This window comes from Limanda limanda, chromosome 10, assembly GCF_963576545.1.
Source record: "Limanda limanda chromosome 10, fLimLim1.1, whole genome shotgun sequence".
NCBI classification, from domain to species: Eukaryota; Metazoa; Chordata; class Actinopteri; order Pleuronectiformes; family Pleuronectidae; genus Limanda; species Limanda limanda.
Genome location: NC_083645.1, coordinates 15,994,886 through 16,022,765, shown reverse-complemented (window position 1 = coordinate 16,022,765; position 27,880 = coordinate 15,994,886). Strand labels below are relative to the sequence as shown.

The 27,880-nt window shown below is 42.9% G+C and overlaps 8 protein-coding genes across 12 annotated transcripts in view; all 8 read left to right on the top strand.

Annotated features, from left to right (window-relative positions):
* LOC133012097 (protocadherin gamma-A11-like) overlaps positions 1 to 27,880 on the top strand; it is a 250,455-nt gene that overhangs the window by 145,803 nt on the left and 76,772 nt on the right. The window contains exon 1 of one of the 5 annotated variants that reach the window (XM_061080072.1): positions 450 to 2,849. The exons of the other annotated variants lie outside the window; for them this stretch is intronic. Within the exon in view, the coding sequence (XP_060936055.1) occupies positions 465 to 2,849 (2,385 nt within the window). The 5' untranslated portion in view covers positions 450 to 464. Of the gene's footprint in view, positions 1 to 449; positions 2,850 to 27,880 lie in introns of those variants that run through there. 5 annotated transcript variants of the gene reach the window in all.
* On the top strand, positions 4,029 to 6,428 carry LOC133012112 (protocadherin gamma-A2-like). Its single transcript, XM_061080088.1, has one exon. It carries the CDS (start codon positions 4,035 to 4,037, stop codon positions 6,426 to 6,428), a length of 2,394 nt encoding a protein of 797 aa, XP_060936071.1. The 5' UTR covers positions 4,029 to 4,034.
* On the top strand, positions 7,137 to 9,554 carry LOC133012019 (protocadherin gamma-A5-like). Its single transcript, XM_061079982.1, has one exon. It carries the CDS (start codon positions 7,152 to 7,154, stop codon positions 9,552 to 9,554), a length of 2,403 nt encoding a protein of 800 aa, XP_060935965.1. The 5' UTR covers positions 7,137 to 7,151.
* Positions 12,017 to 14,433, top strand: LOC133011985 (protocadherin beta-16-like). The gene has a single exon (XM_061079935.1). It carries the CDS (start codon positions 12,019 to 12,021, stop codon positions 14,431 to 14,433), a length of 2,415 nt encoding a protein of 804 aa, XP_060935918.1. The 5' UTR covers positions 12,017 to 12,018.
* Positions 15,134 to 17,542, top strand: LOC133012001 (protocadherin beta-16-like). The gene has a single exon (XM_061079955.1). It carries the CDS (start codon positions 15,134 to 15,136, stop codon positions 17,540 to 17,542), a length of 2,409 nt encoding a protein of 802 aa, XP_060935938.1.
* On the top strand, positions 18,933 to 21,356 carry LOC133012169 (protocadherin gamma-A2-like). The gene has a single exon (XM_061080151.1). The coding sequence runs from the start codon at positions 18,933 to 18,935 to the stop codon at positions 21,354 to 21,356; it is 2,424 nt and encodes an 807-aa protein (XP_060936134.1).
* LOC133012110 (protocadherin beta-16-like) lies at positions 22,024 to 24,423 on the top strand. The gene has a single exon (XM_061080086.1). The coding sequence runs from the start codon at positions 22,030 to 22,032 to the stop codon at positions 24,421 to 24,423; it is 2,394 nt and encodes a 797-aa protein (XP_060936069.1). The 5' UTR covers positions 22,024 to 22,029.
* LOC133012109 (protocadherin gamma-A11-like) lies at positions 25,169 to 27,574 on the top strand. The gene has a single exon (XM_061080085.1). The coding sequence runs from the start codon at positions 25,181 to 25,183 to the stop codon at positions 27,572 to 27,574; it is 2,394 nt and encodes a 797-aa protein (XP_060936068.1). The 5' UTR covers positions 25,169 to 25,180.

The window sequence follows — 27,880 nt, the reverse complement described above, 5'->3', positions numbered from 1 at the left end:
TGACAATATTCATTCTACACTTATTGTTATTTAAAAAAACTGAAATAATATCTTTGAGAGTTATCTACGTAGCTGTGGGCATGTTTTTAAATCGAGTTTGTTTTCATATTGAGTTTCATTCACATTCAGATATAAACTGATCATCAGAGAGTAAGTAGTACATGATGTAGTTCTGCAGTTTTATATTATGAACTCTTAGGGCCGCTGTTCACCACAGTGTCGACGGCCGACAGTGAGGTTGTTACAGCACCTCCCATGTAGCCTCGACATAATAAAGAAAGAGTCAGACGGGAAAGAACGGACACGGGGCTCATGGAGAATCATTTTTAAACGAATCGATCTTTCGTCCTTCTTTCTCTTCTGTGGATTATATTTGCGCTGGTTTAACGTTTCATACTGGATTCTATATCAGTTTTATGGGATATAACCAAACTCAACCTTTTGGAAGCATTTCGGCAAGAACAATGACGAGGCGAGTACTGCTGTTCATGTCTCTCCTCTCCGTCGGCACGGTGCTCGGGCAGGTCAGCTACTCTATTCCTGAGGAAATGGCCAAAGGATCTTTAGTCGGCAATATAGCGCATGATTTAGGTTTACAAACCAAACGTTTGACATCTGGTAAAGCTCGAATTTATACCCGAGGCAGCGACGAGTACATCGAGCTGAACAGAGAAAGAGGAGTCCTCCTCGTCAAAGAGAGAATCGACAGAGAGGCGCTCTGCAAACAGACGACGCCGTGCGCTTTGCATTTTCAGATTATTTTAGAGAATCCTATGGAATTCTACAGTGTGACGGTGCAGATCACAGATATTAATGATAATTCCCCGACCTTTGAAAAAAGTGAAATGAAATTTAAAATTAGCGAATCAGCGATCACGGGGGCAAAATTTGTGCTCAAGGGGGCTGTTGATCTCGATGTTGGAATGAACGATCTTAAAAGCTACGAATTACAACCAACAGATAATTTTGCTCTTAAAATTCACAGTAACGCTGATGGAAATAAAAATGTTGAGATGGTTCTACAGAAACCTTTAGATAGAGAGAAACAGGAGCAGATATCCCTTGTGTTAACGGCTGTAGATGGAGGAGAGCCGCAGATGTCAGGAACAATGATGATCATTATAACAGTCTTAGACATTAATGATAACGCCCCTGTTTTTACACAGTCCACATATAAAGCTACAGTTACTGAAAATTCACCTAAAGGAACAGTTGTAGCCACTGTTACAGCTACAGATGCAGATCAAGGCTCTAATGCTAAAATACTATATTCAATTACGAATACATTAGATGGCATTATGAAAGTATTTGAGGTAAATGAGGAAACCGGTGTTATTAGTTTAATTGGAAATATTGATTTCGAAGACTCTCGAAATTATCAAATAAATGTTCTGGCCAGTGATGAGGGAGGACTCACAGATTCCTGCAAATTAATTGTCGATGTACAAGATGTAAATGACAACAAACCTGAAATTAACATAATGTCGAAGTCAACTGTGATTACAGAGGATGCAAAACTTAATACAGTCGTGACAATGATAAACATCGAAGACAAAGACTCTGGAGAAAATGGAAATGTTCGATGTTTTATTGGAGAAAATGTACCATTCATTTTGAAAACATCAACAAATAACTTCTATAGCTTAGTGACAGACAGTGAATTAGACAGAGAGATATCCTCCGAGTATAATATCACCGTGAGCTGCTCTGATGAGGGCGTGCCCTCCCTCTCCAGCAGCGTCACTCTCACCTTACAGATCTCTGACGTGAATGACAACGCACCTGTCTTTGAGAGGAGCTCATACGAGGCCTACATTGTAGAAAACAACACTCCAGGTCTCTCTGTATTCACAGTGAAAGCCAGAGACGCTGACTGGAACCAGAACGCCCGTGTTTCTTACATACTGGAGGACTCCTCTGTTAACGGAGTGCCAGTCTCCTCATATGTGTCCGTTAGTGCTGATAGTGGAGTCATCAATGCAGTGCGCTCTTTTGACTACGAGCAGATCAAAGATTTTCACTTCCAAGTCAAAGCTCAGGATGGAGGCTCTCCTCCACTCAGTAGTAACGTGACTGTGAAAATACTGATCCAGGACCAGAACGACAACCCCCCTCAGGTTCTGTACCCTGTCCAGACTGGTGGCTCTCTGGTGGCTGAACTAGTGCCTCGTTCAGCAGATGTGGGCTATCTGGTCACTAAAGTGGTGGCTGTGGATGTGGACTCTGGACAGAATGCCTGGCTCTCCTATAAACTGCAGAAAGCCACAGACAGGGCGCTGTTTGAAGTGGGCTCACAGAATGGAGAAATAAGAACGATCCGCCAAGTCACTGATAAAGACGCAGTGAAACAAAGACTGAGTGTTATAGTGGAGGACAACGGGCAGCCCTCTCGTTCAGCTACAGTCGTTGTTAACGTGGCGGTGGCGGACAGCTTCCCGGAAGTGCTGTCGGAGTTCACTGACTTTACGCACGACAAGGAGTACAACGACAACCTGACTTTTTACTTAGTGCTGGCTCTGGCTGTAGTGTCTTTCCTCTTCATCACGTGTGTAGTGGTTATTATCTCAGTGAAAATCTACAGGTGGAGACAGTCTCGCGTCCTGTATCACTCCAACCTCCCTGTGATTCCATATTATCCACCACGTTACTCAGACACTTTGGGGACAGGGACTCTCCAACACGTGTACAATTACGAGGTGTGCAGGACGACTGACTCCAGAAAGAGTGACTGCAAGTTCAGCGGAGCTGGTAGTCAGAACGTGCTGATAATGGACCCCAGTTCTACAGGGACGATGCAGCGGATTCAGAGTGAAAAGAGCATCCTGGATGAACCAGACTCGCCTCTTGAGGTTAGTTATAAACTCTCATTTGTCTCCAGGCCTATTCCTTTGAATTAGGCCATTTTCAGTGTTTCAGTTGCAGACCTACCCCTTCAGCTCAGCTTGCTGAGAATCAGGGTTTATTTCACTAGGAGGTTTTTTAGATTCAGCACCATGGACAGCACACAGATCATCCTTGTTGCTGTTCTGTCTGTCTGTCTCTCTCTCTCTCTCTCTCTCTCTCTCTCTCTCTCTCTCTCTCCTCCCCCCTCTATCTATCTATCTATCTATCTATCAATCTATCTATCTATCTATCTATCTATCTATCTATCTATCTATCTATCTATCTATCTATCTATCTATCTATCTATCTATCTATCTATCTATCTATCTATCTATCTATCTATCTATCTATCTATCTATCTATCTATCTATCTATCTATCTATCTATCTATCTATCTATCTATCTATCCATCCTCTGGCGTTGAACTAAACTCTCCTCTATTGGTGATGACTGTATTTAATTAGTAACATTGCTATCATCCATTGCTTTTACTAAAGACATCAAACAAAACACACAAACAAAAAAATTGCTGTTAATCGTCTCTGTTGATTTTCTTGTGGGGTTTTATTTAGTTCAGCACCACGGACAGCGCTAGACGAACCACCATATGAGGTTGAGGCAGATTCTCGCGTATGGCATCTGTCATTGTGTCTTGCAGTGACTGACTGACTGACTGACTGACTGAGACACTTTTGGTCACCATGGTGCAATGCTGTTTTTTTCATGCACAATGTCCTGTCAATAGTCATTTGTGCCGTCTTTTATTTGAATCTACCGGATGCTACTGTGAGAAGTTCTATGAATAGTATTCTTTTAAACTAAAGTTCCATGTCTCCTTAATATCCCCATATATTCTGCAGTTTCGTATTTTGCACTCTTGGCGACGCTGTTGGCCAGTGTGTGTTACTGCCATTGCAGTTTTCAGCAGTGCCTCCCAGATCATTTAGTTGCTGTGGGATGTAAGGACGGTACCACACAATATTTCAGTCATCGAGAAGAGTACACACGGACCAAAGAGTTGGAATAATTTACATGGACATTTTCACTGACGTTTTTTATTATCTCGGTCTCGCTGTTTGTGGATTACTACTGCCTTTTCTGTGGATTATTTCCTGATTCGTTGTGACGGTGTAACTCCGTTGAAAGGAACAATGAGACGGCGAGTGCTATTTTTTCTCTCGACGCTCTCTCTCTGTTCCGTGCACGGACAGGTCAGCTATTCTATCCCAGAGGAAATGTCGAAAGGCTCACTAGTAGGAAAAATAGCGCAAGATTTAGGTTTGGATTTAAAACGGCTGAAAACCGGTAAAGCTCGCTTGCATGTTGGAAACGGCGCCGAATATATCGAGCTGAATAAAGAAAGGGGCCTCCTTCTCATTCGGGAGAAAATAGACAGAGAGGCGTTATGCAAACAGACGAGTCCGTGCGCTTTACAGTTTCAAATTATTTTGGAAAGCCCCATCGAGTTTTATCGTGTAACAGTAGAAATAACAGATATAAACGACAACGCTCCTGTATTCAAAATGAACAGTATGTTATTTGAGATAAGTGAATCGGCTGTGAGGGGGACAAAATTCGTATTAGAGAAAGCATTTGATACTGATGTTGGAGGAAATGGGCTCAAGAGCTACTCCCTTAATCCAACAGATAACTTCGTTTTAAAACTCAACGTAAACGCAGAGGGAGAAAAGGAGGTTGAGATGGTCTTGGAAAAACCTCTTGATCGCGAAAAACAAGAGCATCTGACTCTAACACTAACCGCCTTCGACGGGGGAGAACCTCAGCTGTCAGAGACAGTGAAAATTCACGTAACTGTATTGGATGCGAATGACAATGCGCCAGTGTTTACGCAGTCAACATATAAAGCGAGTTTAATGGAAAACACCCCGAAGGGAACTTCATTACTGACTGTAACTGCTACAGATGTAGATCAGGGCGCATATGGTTTAATAACGTACTCCTTATCTAGTAACACGGAGGGGATTCTGGATTTATTTGAAATACACGGTGCAAGTGGTGAGGTACGTTTGATTGGAAAGGTAGATTATGAAACATCAAAACATTATCAGCTAAATGTTAAAGCAAGAGATCAAGGTGGGCTCACTGACTCCTGCAAAATACAATTTGACATAATTGATGTGAATGATAATGTTCCAATAATAGATTTGATGTCAACTACACAGTCTATACCGGAAGACTCTGCGATACAAACAGTTGTCGCTGTGATGAATGTGCACGATGCTGACTCGGATAATAACGGAGTGGTTAAATGTTTTCTCAGCGAGAATGAACCTCTAATCATTGAAAATGCATCAAATGGTTTTTATAGTATCGTTACAAACAGTGAATTAGACAGAGAGAGATCCTCTGAGTATAATATCACAGTGAGCTGCTCTGATGAGGGCGTGCCCTCCCTCTCCAGCAGCGTCACTCTCACCTTACAGATCTCTGACGTGAATGACAACGCACCTGTCTTTGAGAGGAGCTCATATGAGGCCAACATTGTAGAAAACAACACACCAGGTCTCTCTGTATTCACAGTGAAAGCCAGAGACGCTGACTGGAACCAGAATGCCCGTGTTTCTTACATACTGGAGGACTCCTCTGTTAACGGAGTGCCAGTCTCCTCGTATGTGTCCGTTAGTGCTGATAGTGGAGTTATCCATGCAGTGCGCTCTTTTGACTACGAGCAGATCAAAGATTTTCACTTCCGAGTCAAAGCTCAGGATGGAGGCTCTCCTCCACTCAGTAGTAACGTGACTGTGAAAATACTGATCCAGGACCAGAACGACAACCCCCCTCAGGTTCTGTACCCAGTCCAGACTGGTGGCTCTCTGGTGGCTGAACTGGTGCCTCGTTCAGCAGATGTGGGCTATCTCGTCACTAAAGTGGTGGCTGTGGATGTGGACTCTGGACAGAATGCCTGGCTCTCCTATAAACTGCAGAAAGCCACAGACAGGGCGCTGTTTGAAGTGGGCTCACAGAATGGAGAAATAAGAACTATCCGTCAAGTCACTGATAAAGACACAGTGAAACAAAGACTGAGTGTTATAGTGGAGGACAACGGGCAGCCCTCTCGTTCAGCTACAGTCGTTGTTAACGTGGCGGTGGCGGACAGCTTCCCGGAAGTGCTGTCGGAGTTCACTGACTTTACTCACGACAAGGAGTACAACGACAACCTGACTTTTTACTTAGTGTTGGCTCTGGCTGTAGTTTCCTTCCTCTTCATCACGTGTGTAGTGGTTATTATCTCAGTGAAAATCTACAGGTGGAGACAGTCTCGCGTAATGTATCACTCCAACCTCCCTGTGATTCCATATTATCCACCACGTTACTCAGACACTTTGGGGACAGGGACTCTCCAACACGTGTACAATTACGAGGTGTGCAGGACGACTGACTCCAGAAAGAGTGACTGTAAGTTCAGCGGAGCTGGTAGTCAGAACGTGCTGATAATGGACCCCAGTGCTACAGGGACGATGCAGTGGATACAGAGTGAAAAGAGCATCCTGGATGAACCAGACTCTCCTCTAGAGGTTAGTTAAATAGTCTTTCGTATTTGTGCTTTTGTATAGCTTTCTTAGTTCCCTTGATTGTAAACGTTTTGCTTGGTATTCCAATATTTTCATCTATAGCCTTACTTAATGTTCATTCAATTAACTTTTTTTAAATGCACCTTTTGTGGGTCAAATAAATCTGATGACTCTTTTGACGTAAAACAATGTAAACAGGACTCGCAAAACATTTTAATAGTATAACTTGTATACATTTCAGTGGCATATGGTTTGGTATATGAGACATAATGCAAAAAGTACAATCCACAATTGTTGCTACTTAAAAACAAGTAAATAATTTCTGTGAGTGTTATCTGCAGGAGTGTGGGCATGTTTGTAAATCGAGTTTTTGTTCATACTGAGTTTCAATCACGTTCAGACACATACTGAACAACAGAGCGTAAGTAGCACATGATGGAGTTCTGCAGTTTTATATTTTGAACTCTTAGGGCCGCTGTTCACCACAGTGTCGACGGCAGACAGTGAGGTTGTTACAGCACCTCCCATGTAGCCTCGACATAATAAAGAAAGAGTCAGACGGGAAAGAACGGACACGGGGCTCATGGAGAATATTTGATAAACGAATCGATCTTTCATTCGCCTTTCTCTTCTGTGGATTATATTTGCGCTGGTTTAACGTTTCAAACTGGATTCTAAATCTGTTTTCTGGGATATAACCAAACTCCACCTTTTGGAAGCATTTCGGCAAGAACAATGACGAGGCGAGTACTGCTGTTCATGTCTCTCCTCTTCGTCGGCACGGTGCTCGGGCAGGTCAGCTACTCTATTCCTGAGGAAATGGCCAAAGGATCTTTAGTCGGCAATATAGCGCATGATTTAGGTTTACAAACCAAGCGTTTGACATCTGGTAAAGCTCGAATTTATACCCGAGGCAGCGACGAGTACATCGAGCTGCACAGAGAAAGAGGAGTCCTCCTCGTCAAAGAGAGAATCGACAGAGAGGCGCTCTGCAAACAGACGACGCCGTGCGCTTTGCATTTTCAGATCATTTTAGAGAATCCTATGGAACTCTACACTGTCACAGTCCAGATCACAGATATCAATGATAATGCACCAACCTTTGAAAAGAATGAAATGAAATTTAAAATAAGCGAATCAGCGATCACGGGGGCAAAATTTGTGCTGGAAAGGGCTGTGGATCTCGATGTTGGAATCAACGATATTAAAAATTACGAATTAAAACCAACAGATAATTTCGCTCTGAAAGTTCATAATAACGCTGATGGAAATAAAAACATCGAGATGATTCTCCAGAAACCTTTAGACCGAGAGAAACAGGAGCAGATATCTCTCGTGTTAACGGCTGTAGATGGAGGAGAGCCGCAGATGTCAGGAACAATGATGATCGTTATTACAGTTTTAGACGTTAATGATAACGCCCCTGTTTTTACACAGTCCACATACAAAGCTACAGTTACAGAGAATTCACCTAAAGGAACAGTTGTAGCGACAGTTACAGCTACAGATGCAGATCAACATTCTAATGCTAAAATAACATATTCAATGACGAATACATTAGATGATATCAGGAAAGTATTCCTGGTGAATCTTGAAAACGGTGAAATAAGTTTAATTGGAAATATTGATTACGAAGAGTCCCGAAACTATCAAATTAATTTACTCGCTAGTGACGAGGGAGGACTCACAGATTCTTGTAAATTAATCGTCGATGTACAAGATGTAAATGACAACAAACCTGAAATTAACATATTGTCGAAATCAAATATGATTTCAGAGGATGCAAAACTTAATACAGTCGTGACAATGATAAACATCGAAGACAAAGACTCTCGAGAAAACGGAAACGTGAAATGTTTTATTGGAGACAATGTTCCATTCATTTTGAAAACCTCAACAAATATTTTCTATAGCTTAGTGACAGACAGTGAATTAGACAGAGAGAGATCCTCTGAGTATAATATCACAGTGAGCTGCTCTGATGAGGGCGTGCCCTCCCTCTCCAGCAGCGTCACTCTCACCTTACAGATCTCTGACGTGAATGACAACGCGCCTGTCTTTGAGAGGAGCTCATACGAGGCCTATATTATAGAAAACAACACACCAGGTCTATCTGTATTCACAGTGAAAGCCAGAGACGCGGACTGGAACCAGAATGCCCGTGTTTCTTACATACTGGAGGACTCCTCTGTTAACGGAGTGCCAGTCTCCTCGTATGTGTCCGTTAGTGCTGATAGTGGAGTAATCCATGCAGTTCGCGCTTTTGACTACGAGCAGATCAAAGATTTTCACTTCCGAGTCAAAGCTCAGGATGGGGGCTCTCCTCCACTCAGTAGCAACGTGACTGTGAAAATACTGATCCAGGACCAGAACGACAACCCCCCTCAGGTTCTGTACCCAGTCCAGACAGGTGGCTCTCTGGTGGCTGAACTGGTGCCTCGTTCAGCAGATGTGGGCTATCTGGTCACTAAAGTGGTGGCTGTGGATGTGGACTCTGGACAGAATGCCTGGCTCTCCTATAAACTGCAGAAAGCCACAGACAGGGCGCTGTTTGAAGTGGGCTCACAGAACGGAGAAATAAGAACGATCCGCCAAGTCACTGATAAAGACACAGTGAAACAAAGACTGAGTGTTATAGTGGAGGACAACGGGCAGCCCTCTCATTCAGCTACAGTCGTTGTTAACGTGGCGGTGGCGGACAGCTTCCCGGAAGTGCTGTCGGAGTTCACTGACTTTACGCACGACAAGGAGTACAACGACAACCTGACTTTTTACCTAGTGTTGGCTCTGGCTGTAGTTTCCTTCCTCTTCATCACGTGTGTAGTGGTTATTATCTCAGTGAAAATCTACAGGTGGAGACAGTCTCGCGTCCTGTATCACTCCAACCTCCCTGTGATTCCATATTATCCACCACGTTACTCAGACACTTTGGGGACAGGGACTCTCCAACACGTGTACAATTACGAGGTGTGCAGGACGACTGACTCCAGAAAGAGTGACTGTAAGTTCGGAGGAGCTGGTAGTCAGAACGTGCTGATAATGGACCCCAGTGCTACAGGGACGATGCAGCGGATACAGAGTGAAAAGAGCATCCTGGACGAACCAGACTCTCCTCTAGAGGTTGGTCTCGAGCACTAACACATAATACTGATTAGCAGCACAGTTGTTGTTTCTTTTCATTAGTTTGGACCCAAAACTGGGGATCTTGGAAATAATTACAATGCAATTGACCAGTTCTTGTTCCTGTTGTCATTTTCACTCTTACAATCAATCTTCTTTGTGGTTTTAAAGCTACACCCTCAGTATCCACCCCTTCACATACTGTTTGATTGTTTGTTCATAGCAACATTATAGTTTTGACCCTGTGTATCCTTGTCTTTCAATGTCAACCTTTGAAAGTCTTAAGTTTCTTGAGAACTACAGGGACTCATGTTGAAACTATTTTATAAGTGGCATATACCACTCTGAATTTCAACCTTATATTTTTTATATCAGCAATGTTGTTATCATTTGTAAAGCTTTATTGCAATACAGTAAAAACTAGTAATACATATTTAAGTGCTAAGGTTGTCTTTATCTGTCGGGCAACTAAAATCTCTAAACATTGTGTTCATTACAAGTTTCAAGTCAGCTAGACTTGGTAAGAGCAACATATTGTCTGATAATCTGCTGTGTCTACTTTTGGCAACACACAAGGCTTTGATTAGATAGACAATGGTGCTGAGCTTTAGATTGTGCTAACACATACTATTTCTGGAATTTACAGTTAACCCGCTTACTCATATCCACAAATAGTTAACTTTTCAAGTGGCGTAATTTTAAGGTTAATGTCTTATGTGCAGATTTTTGCTTTAGATGAAAATTGAGGTAAACTGAAAAATTTACCAGATATATATTTGTCTAGCTGAGCTGCTCGTGTTGTGGATTTCTTCACCAGCTATTTCCCCCCATATACTATACATTCAGCACCAGGGCTGTGGACAGCACTTTCCATAGAGGGACAAAGCACCAAGCTAATTGATGAGGACTTATTCCCAGTTAGTCCATCACTCCAAAACACATCTCCACATTGTCTTTTTCCAGAAGAAAATTTTCCACAATGTTTGTGAATCTAACATGTATCTTATTTATTGGCAATTGTTGTGTTTCTAGAATCCCTTGGCATGTAGGAAATATTCTATTTGCTAGCTAAAGACTGGTGGATTAGGGGGCTGCTATGAGCTCTGAAATGAGCTGTGTTTTCTTGTTATTTGGACCATGAACACTTCCTACCACATGGTTGGCCTAGCTCTACTTGCATAGTGGAAAACATATTGTCTCAAGCAAAAATCTTGCTGTCTTTGTTGTCTGAAATATCCACCTGCTGTTGATAACATATTGGTCATGAGTTGAGATTTGCTGCGATTACAGTCCTCCTATCTCTGATGATGTTAAGTATGTACAGTATGGGTCACGAAAACATAATATGTCACTCACTCTGAATTTATGCTCCATCTTTATAAAAACTAGTGCTTGTTTGAAGGGATAGAGCTGTGGAAGGGAAACAAAATAGTTTAAAGATGTAGAACAATAAATCTGTTTGATTTACATTCAAACTCTGTGTTCAGCAAGTGGCAAATAGTAAGTTATTAGTATATTGTCATTTTAAATGATAGGAGGATCATGTAAAAAAATGTGTATGTTTGGGTACATATGGTGAAAAGCTATCTTGTGCTTCATCTGTTTACCCAACAACAAGCTCAGCCAAACAGGTTCAATTGCCTATAACTTATCAGCTTGGTAAAGGTTTTATCGTGGCTAAAGAGCAGTTAATTAATTTTTATAATGTGCTGAAGTCTATAGGATGTTTATGTCCCGTGCTCAATTTATCATAACAACAAAACATTTATTATTAAGAGATTCATGAACAGAATTTACCAAGCTCTGATGGTGCCTTTTCCCCCAGAACTTCCATGTAAAAAACTTGTTACTCAAGTGAATTTGTTTAATATCTGACTAAGTTTAAAGGATGACTGTTAATTATTCTAGATTTCCAAGATAACCTTTTAGGATTTAACTGTGTCTGATTAACTGAACGTTATTTTATTTTGCACTAAATAACTTAAAGAAAAAAAAGTACATTGCTACCACAACAACTGCACTTTAAACCCAGATATGTCTACATTATGTAATTTGCTTTTAAGTGTCAAATGATTATACAACCCCCCCTATACATTGAAGCGTTGCTCGGGATCAAACAGAGTGGTGTGATCTATCTGTTTTATAAAGACTTCGAGTCCTTTTTATTTCCTTATACTGAGCGTCCTATACTGCACATTGTAGTTTCCTGCAGTGCAAGTCTTTGGACTCTCAGGGCCGCTGTTGACCAGCGCAGAAGCTTCTCCTTTCATTTTGTGACATGAAATTGAGACAGAGACGCACACAGCACACTGACGTCGTTGCAGAAACCCGGACTCATCTGCGTGGAGAGTCGTTTTTCTCGGATTCAGAAAAAATACGCGGATTTTATCAATCTCCCTCTCAAACGCTTTGTGACTGAGGAACATTTGAGGCTTTGTGGAATACAGTACCTTTTACATCTCCAGGACTCGTCGAAGATAAAATGTGGGCGAGAACAATGAGACGGCAAGTACTGTTGTTTGTCTCGCTCTTTTCCCTCAGCTCAGTGTTCGGCCAGGTCACCTACTCCGTTCCGGAGGAGATGACAAAGGGCTCTCTAGTTGGTAACATAGCGCAGGATCTAGGGATGGACGTAAAAAGACTGAAGTCGGGTAAAGCTCGCATTTATACGGAGGACAATGCAGAATACATCGAGCTGAATAAAGACAGAGGAGCCCTGCTTGTGAAGGAAAGGATCGACAGAGAGGCGCTGTGCGGGCAGACAACACCTTGCGCTTTACATCTTCAAATTACGCTGGAGGACCCGATTGAATTCTTCTCTGTTACAGTTGAAATTAATGATATAAACGATAATGCACCGAGCTTCAAAAAGGAGGAGATGAAATTTAGGATCAGTGAGTCTGCTGTTATTGGAGCGAAATTTGTACTCGAGAGAGCCGTGGATCTAGATGTGGGTGTTAACGGATTGCAGGGTTATTCGCTAAAACCCTCAGACAATTTTCAACTAAAACTTCACAATCAGCAGGATGGTAGTAAAATAGTGGAAATGATTTTGAAAAAACAACTAGATAGAGAAGCGCAAGAGCATCTCTCGTTGACGCTCACAGCTACTGATGGGGGTGGTCCTCAGCTGTCGGGAACAATGCGAATAGAAATATCTGTGCTAGATGCAAATGACAATGCCCCAGTATTTACGCAGGAAGTGTATAGGGTTACTATATTGGAAACTGCTCTGAAAGGTACCGTATTGAGTACAGTTAGTGCTGTAGATGCAGACGAAGGTTCCTATGGAAAAGTGTCGTATTCAATAACAAACACGTTAGGTGATGGCCCTGTCATGTTTAAAATTGACGAAGACAGTGGTGTTGTAGCTTTAGCCGGAAGCCTGGATTATGAAAAAGCTCAGCACTATGAAATACACGTACAAGCTAGTGATGATGGAGGACTAACAGATTCATGTAAGATTAATGTTGACGTGACAGATACGAACGACAACCACCCCTCAATTAATGTAATGTCTAAGACAAATTCGATATCAGAAAATACCAGGCCAGGAACTGTAGTAACTATATTTAATGTTCAAGATCCTGACTCAGGAGAAAATGGAAAAGTCTCATGCAATATCGAAGAGCACATGCCATTTCTGATGAAAACAACGTCGAAAAAATTCTTTAGCCTCGTGACAGACAGTGAATTAGACCGAGAGAGATCATCTGAGTATAATATCACAGTGAGCTGCTCTGATGAGGGCGTGCCCTCCCTCTCCAGCAGCGTCACTCTCACCTTACAGATCTCTGACGTGAATGACAACGCGCCTGTCTTTGAGAGGAGCTCATATGAGGCCTACATTGTAGAAAACAACACACCAGGTCTCTCTGTATTCACAGTGAAAGCCAGAGACGCTGACTGGAACCAGAATGCCCGTGTTTCTTACATACTGGAGGACTCCTCTGTTAACGGAGTGCCAGTCTCCTCATATGTGTCCGTTAGTGCTGATAGTGGAGTCATCCATGCAGTGCGCTCTTTTGACTACGAGCAGATCAAAGATTTTCACTTCCGAGTCAAAGCTCAGGATGGGGGCTCTCCTCCACTCAGTAGCAACGTGACTGTGAAAATACTGATCCAGGACCAGAACGACAACCCTCCTCAGGTTCTGTACCCAGTCCAGACTGGTGGCTCTCTGGTGGCTGAACTTGTGCCTCGTTCAGCAGATGTGGGCTATCTGGTCACTAAAGTGGTGGCTGTGGATGTGGACTCTGGACAGAATGCCTGGCTCTCCTATAAACTGCAAAAAGCCACAGACAGGGCGCTGTTTGAAGTGGGCTCACAGAACGGAGTAATAAGAACGATCCGCCAAGTCACTGATAAAGACGCAGTGAAACAAAGACTGAGTGTTATAGTGGAGGACAACGGGCAGCCCTCTCGTTCCGCTACAGTCGTTGTTAACGTTGCGGTGGCTGACAGCTTCCCGGAAGTGCTGTCGGAGTTCACTGACTTTACGCACGACAAGGAGTACAACGACAACCTGACTTTTTACTTAGTGTTGGCTCTGGCTGTAGTTTCCTTCCTCTTCATCACCTGTGTAGTGGTTATTATCTCAGTGAAAATCTACAGGTGGAGACAGTCTCGCGTCCTGTATCACTCCAATCTCCCTGTGATTCCATATTATCCACCACGTTACTCAGACACTTTGGGGACAGGGACTCTCCAACACGTGTACAATTACGAGGTGTGCAGGACGACTGACTCCAGAAAGAGTGACTGTAAGTTCAGCGGAGCTGGTAGCCAGAACGTGCTGCTAATGGACCCCAGTGCTACAGGGACGATGCAGCGGATACAGAGTGAAAAGAGCATCCTGGATGAACCAGACTCACCTCTGGAGGTTAGACAACTTTAACATTCATACATTTTCTATTAATAATTCAAATGTAAAGGTACTTGTTCACTGTGTTTATAATCAGTAGTTGTCAGTGGGAGACAATATATATACATGTCTCAGTTTCTCTGCAAAGCCCCACCATTCCTGTTCAGCACCATGGAGAGCGACACTCAACACCAGTGAATACGTTGTCCTTGTATCTTTTGTCTTGGCTTCATTTGCTTATATACATTGTGGAAGTAACGTTCTTCAGTTACATACAACAACTCTTTTCTGATTACAGCACTTAAATATGATATAAACAACACTTTTCAAGTGTGACCATCAAAGTATTTATTCGAGAATATTAAAGTAGTTATTTAAGAGCTCAATATACTCCGTTTTTTTCTTTCTCGTTTGACAGTGTGACTTGGTACTTTATTCATAGCACATGTAATTTACTCAGTCAACTCAAAGGGTCGCTGTTGGCAAACGAGTTGCTGTATAACTACTTGTTATTTTTGTCTGTGTCCTGCCTCTTCGAGTCGATACGTTGAGCACAATCAGAGAAAGGCAGAGTGAACAGTCTGCGCTATTAAAAATCCCTGACAAAGGTTTTACCGGACACATTGCTGAGCTTTGCATAGCTGGATTTTGGACGTATTCTTCTTTTTGTCCACTAACTCCGCATCGACTGCAACGGAGACGTTTTTCTTTTAATGATACAGGAAGCGAATTGATGTCGGAAAGAACAATGAGACGGCAAGTACTGTTGTTTCTCTCGGTGCTCTGTCTCAGCTACGTGGTCGGGCAGGTCAGCTACTCCATCCCCGAAGAAATGGCCAAAGGCTCTCTGGTTGGTAACATAGCGCACGATTTAGGTTTGGATCTTAAACGGTTAAAATCAGGCAAAGCTCGGGTGTATACGGGCGGCGGTGCACAGTACATCGGGCTGAATAAAGAACGCGGAGTCCTCCTTATACAAGAGAGGATAGACAGAGAGGCTTTATGTGGAGAGACGACGCCTTGTGCGTTACATTTCCAGTTAATTCTGGAAAATCCAATGGAGTTGTTCCGTGTTACTGTGGAGATTACAGATATAAACGACAATACTCCTAGTTTTACAAACGCAGAAAAACGCTTTGAAATTAGCGAGTCCGCCGCCCTAGGATCGAAATTCGTTTTAGAGAAAGCTATTGATTCCGACATCGGTATTAATGGCTTACAACAATACGCACTTACTCCAACAGATAACTTTGCATTGAAACTAGAAAACCAGGCAGACGGGAGTAAAAAGGCAGAGATGGTGCTGCAGAAGCCTCTGGATCGAGAAAAGCAGAATCACATTTCGTTGTTACTCACTGCAATAGATGGGGGAGAGCCGCGGATGTCAGGGACAATGCAGATATTTATCAATGTGTTGGATGCGAACGACAACGCACCCACATTCGCTAAACCTCTGTACAAAGCAAAAATACTCGAGAATTCTCCAAAAGGCACCAGCGTAACGACTGTCAGTGCCTCTGATAAAGATATTGGCTCGAACGGAGAATTATCATATCTGATATCTCCCAGTAAACGGCATTTATGTGAATTATTTAAGATTGACTCGAAAAGTGGGGAAATTGTCCTAATCGGTGAAATAGATTATGAAAAAGCAAATGTTTATCAGATCGATATTGAGGTTACAGACAGCGGGGGGCTCTATGATTCCACGAAGGTGATAGTTGACGTTATTGATATAAATGACAATAATCCTCACATAAACATTGTTTCTCAATCTGAATCTATTTTTGAGGACTTGCCTCCAAACACTGTAATTGCAATGTTGAGCATAAGTGACCCAGATTCGGAGAATAATGGAAAAGTGCAGTGTAACATAGACAATAACATTCCTTTCAAAATACAAACAACACTAAATGGATTTTATACCTTGATTACAGAGGTCGCTTTAGACAGAGAGCTCGCTTCTCGATATAATATCACAGTGACCTGCTCTGATGAGGGCGTGCCCTCCCTCTCAAGCAGCGTCACTCTCACCTTACAGATTTCTGACGTAAATGACAACGCGCCTGTCTTTGAGAGGAGCTCATATGAGGCCTACATTGTAGAAAACAACACTCCAGGTCTCTCTGTATTCACAGTGAAAGCCAGAGACGCTGACTGGAACCAGAATGCCCGTGTTTCTTACATACTGGAGGACTCCTCTGTTAACGGAGTGCCAGTCTCCTCGTATGTGTCCGTTAGTGCTGATAATGGAGTCATCCACGCAGTGCGCTCGTTTGACTACGAGCAGATCAAAGATTTTCACTTCCGAGTCAAAGCCCAGGATGGAGGATCTCCTCCACTCAGTAGTAACGTGACTGTGAAAATACTGATCCAGGACCAGAACGACAACCCCCCTCAGGTTCTGTACCCAGTCCAGACTGGTGGCTCTCTGGTGGCTGAACTGGTGCCTCGTTCAGCAGATGTGGGCTATCTGGTCACTAAAGTGGTGGCTGTGGATGTGGACTCTGGACAGAATGCCTGGCTCTCCTATAAACTGCAGAAAGCCACAGACAGGGCGCTGTTTGAAGTGGGCTCACAAAATGGAGAAATAAGAACTATCCGCCAAGTCACTGATAAAGACGCAGTGAAACAAAGACTGAGTGTTATAGTGGAGGACAACGGGCAGCCCTCTCGTTCCGCTACAGTCGTTGTTAACGTGGCGGTGGCGGACAGCTTCCCGGAAGTGCTGTCGGAGTTCACTGACTTTACGCACGACAAGGAGTACAACGACAACCTGACTTTTTACTTAGTGTTGGCTCTGGCTGTAGTTTCCTTCCTCTTCATCACGTGTGTAGTGGTTATTATCTCAGTGAAAATCTACAGATGGAGACAGTCTCGCGTCCTGTATCACTCCAATCTCCCTGTGATTCCATATTATCCACCACGTTACTCAGACACTTTGGGGACAGGGACTCTCCAACACGTGTACAATTACGAGGTGTGCAGGACGACTGACTCCAGAAAGAGTGACTGTAAGTTCAGCGGAGCTGGTAGTCAGAACGTGCTGATAATGGACCCCAGTTCTACAGGGACGATGCAGCGGATACAGAGTGAAAAAAACATCCTTGACGAACCAGACTCTCCTCTAGAGGTTAGTTAAATAGTGCTCAACTGTAACTTTAACATGTTTGCAATGGTTTTGAACTTACTATTATCATATACAGGGCGCTGAACGCAGTCAGCACCATGGACAGAGACAGTGTTATTCCCTCTAAGCTTTTCTTACTTTTCCATACCCACGTGTGTTTGCAAGCATATGTGTTTTTATATGCAGTGCGTTTGCCCACCATTTCCTTGATATAGTGTTGTAATAATTGTTACTTCATATTCATTCATTATGGTTAACCCACCAGCAGTTTATGTAATACAACCCTTAGCCTTTTTTCTATCTATCTATCTATCTATCTATCTATCTATCTATCTATCTATCTATCTATCTATCTCTCTATCTCTCTATCTATCTATCTATCTATCTATCTATCTATCTATCTATCTATCTATCTATCTATCTATCTATCTATCTATCTATCTATCTATCTATCTATCTATCTATCTATCTATCTATCTATCTATCTATCTATCTATCTATCTATCTATCTATCTATCTATCTATCTATCTATCTATCTATCTATCTATCTATCTATCTATCTATCTATCTATCGAATCTATCGAATCTATCGATCTATCGATCTATCGATCTATCGATCTATCTATCTATCTATCTATCTATCTATCTATCTATCTATCTATCTATCTATCTATCTATCTATCTATCTATCTATCTATCTATCTATCTATCTATCTATCTATCTATCTATCTATCTATCTATCTATCTATCTATCTATCTATCTATCTATCAGTCTATCTGCCCATGCATACATACATCTACACATATATATATATATATATATATCATCCATACATCTAAGCACACACAGCTATACATGCAAATAAACATTCATGCATACAGCACATGCAGTTCATTCATACATACTCTATATCATACAATTATTTAACCCTCAATCATTGGTGATAGATATTGTGTGAGTTAAACGTTTTATCGTACATTAGAAACACTGAATATTATTTATTTTCCCTTGAGCCATATGCAAATTACGTCTTTGGTGTTTAATTCTGGCAGATTCCTCTCTCCTGCAACATATACAAAGTTATCTTCTCTGGTAGAGAGTTTTTACTTTTTGCCCAGGATTTGTCTGTAGTTCATTACAGTGTACTCTTAGGGCCGCTGTTGGCCAGCGTGTTGATGTTTTCCAGCAGATTTAAAGAGAAACGTCCCCCATCACGATGATATCAGACAGAGAAAGAAAGGCAGGGTTATAACGTCGACGCACACAAAAAAGGACAACAGTGCAGTGGTTATTTTTTAACCGATGTGGATTACTATTGATTTACTTCTGGATTTCTAATGGACTATACATTTTCTGCTTTTTTGGGACATAATTCATCGTAGTAAATTGCGCGAGGACAATGTCGAGCAGAACAATGAGACGGCAAGTACTGTGGTTTTTCCTGGTCCTTTATGTCAGTTCAGGACTCGGCCAAGTCACCTACTCCATCCCTGAGGAAATGCCGAGTGGCTCTTTAGTCGGTAATATAGCTCAGGATTTGGGTTTAGATGTGAAACGACTGAAATCGGGTAAAGCTCGTGTTTATACGGGGGACAGTGCGGGGTACATCCAGCTGAATAAGGAACGAGGAGTCCTCCTGGTCAAAGACAGAATCGACAGAGAAGCGATTTGCAGACAAACGACGCCCTGTGCTTTACATTTTCAGATTATTTTAGAGAACCCGATGGAGTTCTACAGCGTCACTGTCGAAATAACAGACATAAATGATAATCCGCCCACATTTGAAAAAAACGAAGTAAGTTTCAAGATCAGCGAATCTGCTATTATTGGAGCTAAATTTGTTTTAGATAGAGCAATAGATCTTGATGTCGGCAAAAATGGTCTTCAGAAATACGAGCTTAAGCCTACAGATAATTTTGTTCTTAAACGGGACAGTCATGGTGACGGAACAGAAAAGGCTGAAATGATTTTACAGAAGCCTCTCGACAGAGAAAAGGAGGAGTTGGTGTCTTTGGTTTTAACAGCATTTGATGGAGGAGACCCGCAGATGTCGGGAACAATTCGCATTTTCATCACAGTGTTAGATGCAAATGATAATGCACCTGTTTTTTCGCCATCCACCTACACAGCCAATGTTTTTGAAAATGCCCCAGAAGGGACAGCTGTCACCAGCGTGACTGCAACAGATGCAGATCACGGTACAAATGGTCGGATAAAATATTCAATCACCAACAGTTTAGATCAGGCTCATGCATTGTTCCAGATAAACGAAGACAGTGGTGAAATTAGGTTGATTGGAAATATCGATTATGAAACGGCGCGGAATTACCATATTAACATACGTGCAAGTGATGATGGTGGACTAACAGATTCATGTAAAGTCATTGTTGAAGTAGTGGATATGAACGACAACAAACCGACTATTAATATAATGTCGAAGTCAAATGTGATATCTGAACACTCTAAACCGAAAACTGTTGTAGCGATGATGAACATTCAAGACCCGGATTCAAATGAAAACGGAAAAGTTAACTGTTTTATCAACGATAACACTCCATTGACCATAATGTCGACATCAAATAATTTCTATAGCCTACTAACAGACAGTGAATTAGACAGAGAGAGATCATCTGAGTATAATATCACAGTGACGTGCTCTGATGAGGGCGTGCCCTCCCTCTCCAGCAGCGTCACTCTCACCTTACAGATCTCTGACGTGAATGACAACGTGCCTGTCTTTGAGAGGAGCTCATATGAGGCCTACATTGTAGAAAACAATACACCAGGTCTCTCTGTATTCACAGTGAAAGCCAGAGACGCGGACTGGAACCAGAATGCCCGTGTTTCTTACATACTGGAGGACTCCTCTGTTAACGGAGTGCCAGTCTCCTCGTATGTGTCCGTTAGTGCTGATAGTGGAGTCATCCATGCAGTGCGCTCTTTTGACTACGAGCAGATCAAAGATTTTCACTTCCGAGTCAAAGCTCAGGATGGAGGCTCTCCTCCACTCAGTAGTAACGTGACTGTGAAAATACTGATCCAGGACCAGAACGACAACCCCCCTCAGGTTCTGTACCCAGTCCAGACTGGTGGCTCTCTGGTGGCTGAACTGGTGCCTCGTTCAGCAGATGTGGGCTATCTGGTCACTAAAGTGGTGGCTGTGGATGTGGACTCTGGACAGAATGCCTGGCTCTCCTATAAACTGCAGAAAGCCACAGACAGGGCGCTGTTTGAAGTGGGCTCACAGAATGGAGAAATAAGAACTATCCGCCAAGTCACTGATAAAGACGCAGTGAAACAAAGACTGAGTGTTATAGTGGAGGACAACGGGCAGCCCTCTCGTTCAGCTACAGTCGTTGTTAACGTGGCGGTGGCGGACAGCTTCCCGGAAGTGCTGTCGGAGTTCACTGACTTTACGCACGACAAGGAGTACAAAGACAACCTGACTTTTTACTTAGTGCTGGCTCTGGCTGTAGTTTCCTTCCTCTTCATCACGTGTGTAGTGGTTATTATCTCAGTGAAAATCTACAGATGGAGACAGTCTCGCGTCCTGTATCACTCCAACCTCCCTGTGATTCCATATTATCCACCACGTTACTCAGACACTTTGGGGACAGGGACCCTCCAACACGTGTACAATTACGAGGTGTGCAGGACGACTGACTCCAGAAAGAGTGACTGTAAGTTCGGCGGAGCTGGTAGTCAGAACGTGCTGATAATGGACCCCAGTGCTACAGGGACGATGCAGCGGATACAGAGTGAAAAGAGCATCCTGGATGAACCAGACTCTCCTCTAGAGGTTAGACTGCAAAGTTTATACTGAATACTTACATTTTTGTATTTTTAAGTGATCATTTTTTCTTGTTTATACTTCATACAAAACGTTTTTTTTTTCTTATCATTTGTTTGGATTACAACGAGCTCGAGTAAATAGAAAATATATCATATCATTTGAATCTCACTGAAGCTTCAACCACTATTAATAATATTCTATAAATAAGTAAATCATATTTTCAAGGATTTAAAAGGATTTTGCAGACACCAGCCCATTATACTTCTTCTACTACTACTAGTACTACTAATACTATTACTACCACTACTAATACTACTACTATATCTATTTCTACTTCTACTACTACTAATACTAATAATCATAATATGCTCACTTATATTTTGTCTTTTGCATAATTCGCCACATTGTCATCCCCCTTAGCCCAACATTTGCTGTTTGGTGAATTGAACAGAAAGGGCCGCTATTGGCCAGAGTGTGGCAGTCTTAGATAGGGCTAGTAACTGTACCTCCCCCTTCGACTGTGACATGCTAGACAATGAAACAGGCACCAATCCCCTGCCTTCATTAAGGCAGAAAACTGCTCACGGACATGGAAAGCGGCTACTTGTGTTCATAATCTCTTGGAAATACTATCGGACATTTTAAGGATATTCTTATGGATTACAGTTTTGTTAAAAGGACACAGGAACACTCCGACAAAATAATGTTACGGCAAGTACTGTTGTTCATCTTGGCTCTGTCTCTATCCTCGGTGTTCGGGCAGGTCAGCTACTCCATTCCCGAGGAAATGGAGAAAGGTTCATTAGTTTGTAATGTCGCTCAGGATTTAGGTGTGGATATGAAACGGCTCAAATCAGGCAGAGCTCGTATTCATTCGGGAGACAGTGCAGAATACATCGAGCTAAACAGAGAGAGGGGAGTCCTCGTCATCAAAGAGAGAATAGACAGAGAGACGCTGTGCGGAGAGACGACGCCTTGTGCCGTACATCTGCAGATGATTCTGGAAAACCCGATGGAATTGTTCCGCATAACGATTGAAATCACAGACATAAACGACAACGCTCCCAGCTTTGCATCGAGCGAGAAACGATTTGAAATCAGCGAGTCGGCCGTTATCGGGTCTAAATTCGTGCTGGAGAAAGCCGTCGACGCTGATATAGGTGAAAAAGGTCTCCAAAGCTATTCGCTTAATCCAACCAACAATTTCGCATTGAAACTAGAGAATCAAGCAGACGGGAGTAAAAAGGTAGAGATGGTGCTACAGAAGCCACTCGACCGAGAGGAGCAGGAGCAGATATCACTGCTATTAACGGCTCTAGATGGTGGAAAGCCGCGTATGTCTGGAACAATTCAGATAATTGTGAACGTGTTAGATATAAACGACAACGCACCAGTCTTTACTAAGTCTGTATACAAGGCCACTATAACCGAGAATTCACCGCGAGGCACCAGTGTCATTACTGTCAGTGCATCTGACAAAGACGGGGGCTCAAATGCAGTAATTTCATACGCCATTTCAAATAGCAGGCGTCGTATATCTGATTTGTTTCAGATTAATAGAAAAACCGGAGAGGTCATTTTGATCGGTGAAATTGATTATGAAAAGACCAAGCTCTTCCAAATTGATATAGAGGCTATAGATAACGGTGGACTCTCTGATTCCAGTAAGATCATAATTGATGTTATTGATATCAATGACAACAGCCCTCAGTTAAAAATACTGTCTAAATCAGACACCATTTTAGAGGATTCTCCTGACAATACTGTCATCGCTATGCTGAGCGTGAATGACCCTGATTCTGAGAGGAACGGAGAGGTGAAGTGTAATATTAATGATGACATTCCTTTTAAAATACATAACTCAATGAGTGGATTTTATAGTTTAGTCTCGGAGGTAGCTTTGGATAGAGAGGCCGCGTCCCAATATAATATCACAGTGACCTGCTCTGATGAGGGCGTGCCCTCCCTCTCCAGCAGCGTCACGCTCACCTTACAGATCTCTGACGTGAATGACAACGCGCCTGTCTTTGAGAGGAGCTCATATGAGGCCTATATTGTAGAAAACAACATACCAGGTCTCTCTGTATTCACAGTGAAAGCCAGAGACGCTGACTGGAACCAGAATGCCCGTGTTTCTTACATACTGGAGGACTCCTCTGTTAACGGAGTGCCAGTCTCCTCATATGTGTCCGTTAGTGCTGATAGTGGAGTCATCCATGCAGTGCGCTCTTTTGACTACGAGCAGATCAAAGATTTTCACTTCCAAGTCAAAGCTCAGGATGGAGGCTCTCCTCCACTCAGTAGTAACGTGACTGTGAAAATACTGATCCAGGACCAGAACGACAATCCCCCTCAGGTTCTGTATCCAGTCCAGACTGGTGGCTCAGTGGTGGCTGAACTGGTGCCTCGTTCAGCAGATGTGGGCTATCTGGTCACTAAAGTGGTGGCTGTGGATGTGGACTCTGGACAGAATGCCTGGCTCTCCTATAAACTGCAGAAAGCCACAGACAGGGCGCTGTTTGAAGTGGGCTCACAGAATGGAGAAATAAGAACAATCCGCCAAGTCACTGATAAAGACGCAGTGAAACAAAGACTGAGTGTTATAGTGGAGGACAACGGGCAGCCCTCTCGTTCAGCTACAGTCGTTGTTAACGTGGCGGTGGCGGACAGCTTCCCGGAAGTGCTGTCGGAGTTCACTGACTTTACGCACGACAAGGAGTACAACGACAACCTGACTTTTTACTTAGTGTTGGCTCTGGCTGTAGTTTCCTTCCTCTTCATCACGTGTGTAGTGGTTATTATCTCAGTGAAAATCTACAGATGGAGACAGTCTCGTGTCCTGTATCACTCCAACCTCCCTGTGATTCCATATTATCCACCACGTTACTCAGACACTTTGGGGACCGGGACTCTCCAACACGTGTACAATTACGAGGTGTGCAGGACGACTGACTCCAGAAAGAGTGACTGTAAGTTCGCCGGAGCTGGTAGTCAGAACGTGCTGATAATGGACCCCAGTGCTACAGGGACGATGCAGCGGATACAGAGTGAAAAGAGCATCCTGGACGAACCAGACTCTCCTCTAGAGGTTAGTTAAAAAGGGCTCAATTGTCACTGTAAGGGTTTTCCATTCTCTTAGTCTGTAATGTACCATACTGGGAAACACATTTTGTCAGTACCATGGACAGAGGTACCAGACCCTCCTCTGTATGTTGGTAATTAGGGGTTAAGTTAATTGCTTTCAAACCATTTAAAACTGTTTAGTTTGTTACAAGGCATCATGTTGGCTACATTTCAGTACCCTGGACAGCGACCACAATACTACACCTCCTTTTTTACTCTCCTCCTGCATGTGTTTATCTGTAGTAGCCTCTCCGGTATTTATAACAGTTTTATAACACATTACTAATCCTTCATATGTATATCATAGTAATCAAGTATTTTGAGAGTCTTACTTTATTTTTGAAAATAATAATAATAATAATTGTGGTAGTTTTCACATATGTGGGCTTTCAGTGTTTTTTTTTATCTTACCGCTGCTTTTCTTATGTACTTTCACAATTTCAACTCACTGGGCCGCTGTTGCCCAGCGTGTAGAGGTGGAGCATTGCTTTTGGAAGATTTCCTCCCCGCCATCATTCTGGCACAATACTGAGGCTCATGCTCAGATGTACAATTCCCTTCTCGGGGATCAGACCCTACGATCCACACGCATCGACCACCTGGATTATATGTTCCTGCTGTATGGACTAAAACCAAATTCGCATCAGTTTTTGTTCACATGGGTGGAATCTTACTGCTAAAACGGAATAACACGCTCTATTTGTTGTGCTACAGAGGTATCGACAAGAACAATGAAACGGCAAGTACTGTTGCTAATCTCCATCTTTTGCCTGTGTCCTGTGCGCGGACAGGTCAGCTACTCAATTCCGGAGGAAATGGCAAAAGCCTCTTTGGTCGGTAACATTGCACAAGATCTAGGTTTAGACGTCAAACGGCTGCGGTCCGGTAAAGCTCGTATTTACACGGGAGACAGCGCTCAGTACATCGAGCTGAATAGAGACAGGGGAGTCCTCCTCGTTAAAGAAAAAATAGACCGTGAAGCGCTCTGCAGACAGACAACGCCTTGCGCTCTGCATTTTCAAATTACGTTGGAGAACCCGTTAGAATTATTCCCGGTTACTGTAGAAATCAGTGATATTAATGACAACGCTCCTCTTTTTCAAAAGGAGGAGAGGAGATTTGAAATAAGCGAGTCTGCCGTCATCGGCTCTAAGTTCTTGCTAGAGAAAGCGATTGACCCCGATATAGGAGTAAATGGTCTTCAGAGATACACTCTAAAGCCGAGTGAGAATTTTGCACTTAAACTGCATTCTCAGTCCGATGGAAGCAAAAAGGTAGAAATGGTTTTACAGAAGCCTTTGGACCGAGAGAAACAAGAACACATATCGTTAGTGTTGACTGCGGAGGACGGAGGAGAACCACAGAGGACAGGAACGATGCAGATTCACGTGACTGTGTTAGATGCAAACGACAATGCCCCTGTGTTCAGTAAACAGATTTACAAAGCAAGTATTACAGAAAACTCCGCAATAGGAACACTCGTTACTAAGGTCAGTGCCTCAGATGCAGACAAAGGCTCAAACGGAGAGGTGACATACGTCATCGGGAATAGCATGGATACCGTTTCAAAATTATTTCACATCAATAGTCAAGGTGAGGTGATACTAGATGGTGCAATAGATTATGAAAAAGAAAAACATTACCACATCGACATAGAAGCGGTCGATCAGGGCGGACTCTCAGATTCAAGTAAGATAATTATTGATGTAATTGACGTGAACGACAATAGCCCTATTGTAAATATGATATCAACATCAGGCTCAGTACGAGAGGACTCGGCCCCAAAAACTGTAATAGCTCTAATGAGTGTTAATGACCCTGATTCTGACACTAATGGCAAAGTCCAATGTGTAATAAATGAAAACATGCCATTTGAAATTAGATTTACATCTAATAATTTCTATAGCCTACTAACAGACAGTGAATTAGACAGAGAGAGATCATCTGAGTATAATATCACAGTGACGTGCTCTGATGAGGGCGTGCCCTCCCTCTCCAGCAGCGTCACTCTCACCTTACAGATCTCTGACGTGAATGACAACGTGCCTGTCTTTGAGAGGAGCTCATATGAGGCCTACATTGTAGAAAACAATACACCAGGTCTCTCTGTATTCACAGTGAAAGCCAGAGACGCGGACTGGAACCAGAATGCCCGTGTTTCTTACATACTGGAGGACTCCTCTGTTAACGGAGTGCCAGTCTCCTCGTATGTGTCCGTTAGTGCTGATAGTGGAGTCATCCATGCAGTGCGCTCTTTTGACTACGAGCAGATCAAAGATTTTCACTTCCAAGTCAAAGCTCAGGATGGAGGCTCTCCTCCACTCAGTAGTAACGTGACTGTGAAAATACTGATCCAGGACCAGAACGACAACCCCCCTCAGGTTCTGTACCCAGTCCAGACTGGTGGCTCTCTGGTGGCTGAACTGGTGCCTCGTTCAGCAGATGTGGGCTATCTGGTCACTAAAGTGGTGGCTGTGGATGTGGACTCTGGACAGAATGCCTGGCTCTCCTATAAACTGCAGAAAGCCACAGACAGGGAGCTGTTTGAAGTGGGCTCACAGAATGGAGAAATAAGAACTATCCGTCAGGTCACTGAAAAAGACACAGTGAAACAAAGACTGAGTGTTATAGTGGAGGACAACGGGCAGCCCTCTCGTTCCGCTACAGTCGTTGTTAATGTGGCGGTGGCGGACAGCTTCCCGGAAGTGCTGTCGGAGTTCACTGACTTTACTCACGACAAGGAGTACAACGACAACCTGACTTTTTACTTAGTGCTGGCTCTGGCTGTAGTTTCCTTCCTCTTCATCACGTGTGTAGTGGTTATCATCTCAGTGAAAATCTACAGGTGGAGACAGTCTCGCGTCCTGTATCACTCCAACCTCCCTGTGATTCCATATTATCCACCACGTTACTCAGACACTTTGGGGACAGGGACTCTCCAACACGTGTACAATTACGAGGTGTGCAGGACGACTGACTCCAGAAAGAGTGACTGTAAGTTCAGCGGAGCTGGTAGTCAGAACGTGCTGATAATGGACCCGAGTTCTACAGGGACGATGCAGCGGATACAGAGTGAAAAGAGCATCCTGGACGAACCAGACTCTCCTCTAGAGGTTAGACCCTGAAATTACAGTTGTTCTCATTATTTGTCATATGTATGTTTATAGTTTCCACTCTATGCATACAGTACATGTACATAAGTACATTTCCTTTGTCACTTTCAGCACCAGAGACAGTTTCTAGAAAAAAAACATTCTTGATTACTATTTCTACACATATATCTTATACATCCTAGTAATTGCATTTGTGATAAACTGCAGCAACTTTGTTCTATCAAATTAATAAGTGCCATTTAATATTTTTACCAATTCACCTTTCCCAGAATTTATAACATCATTGTGGTTCAATCTTCATCACTGTGCTGCAGACGA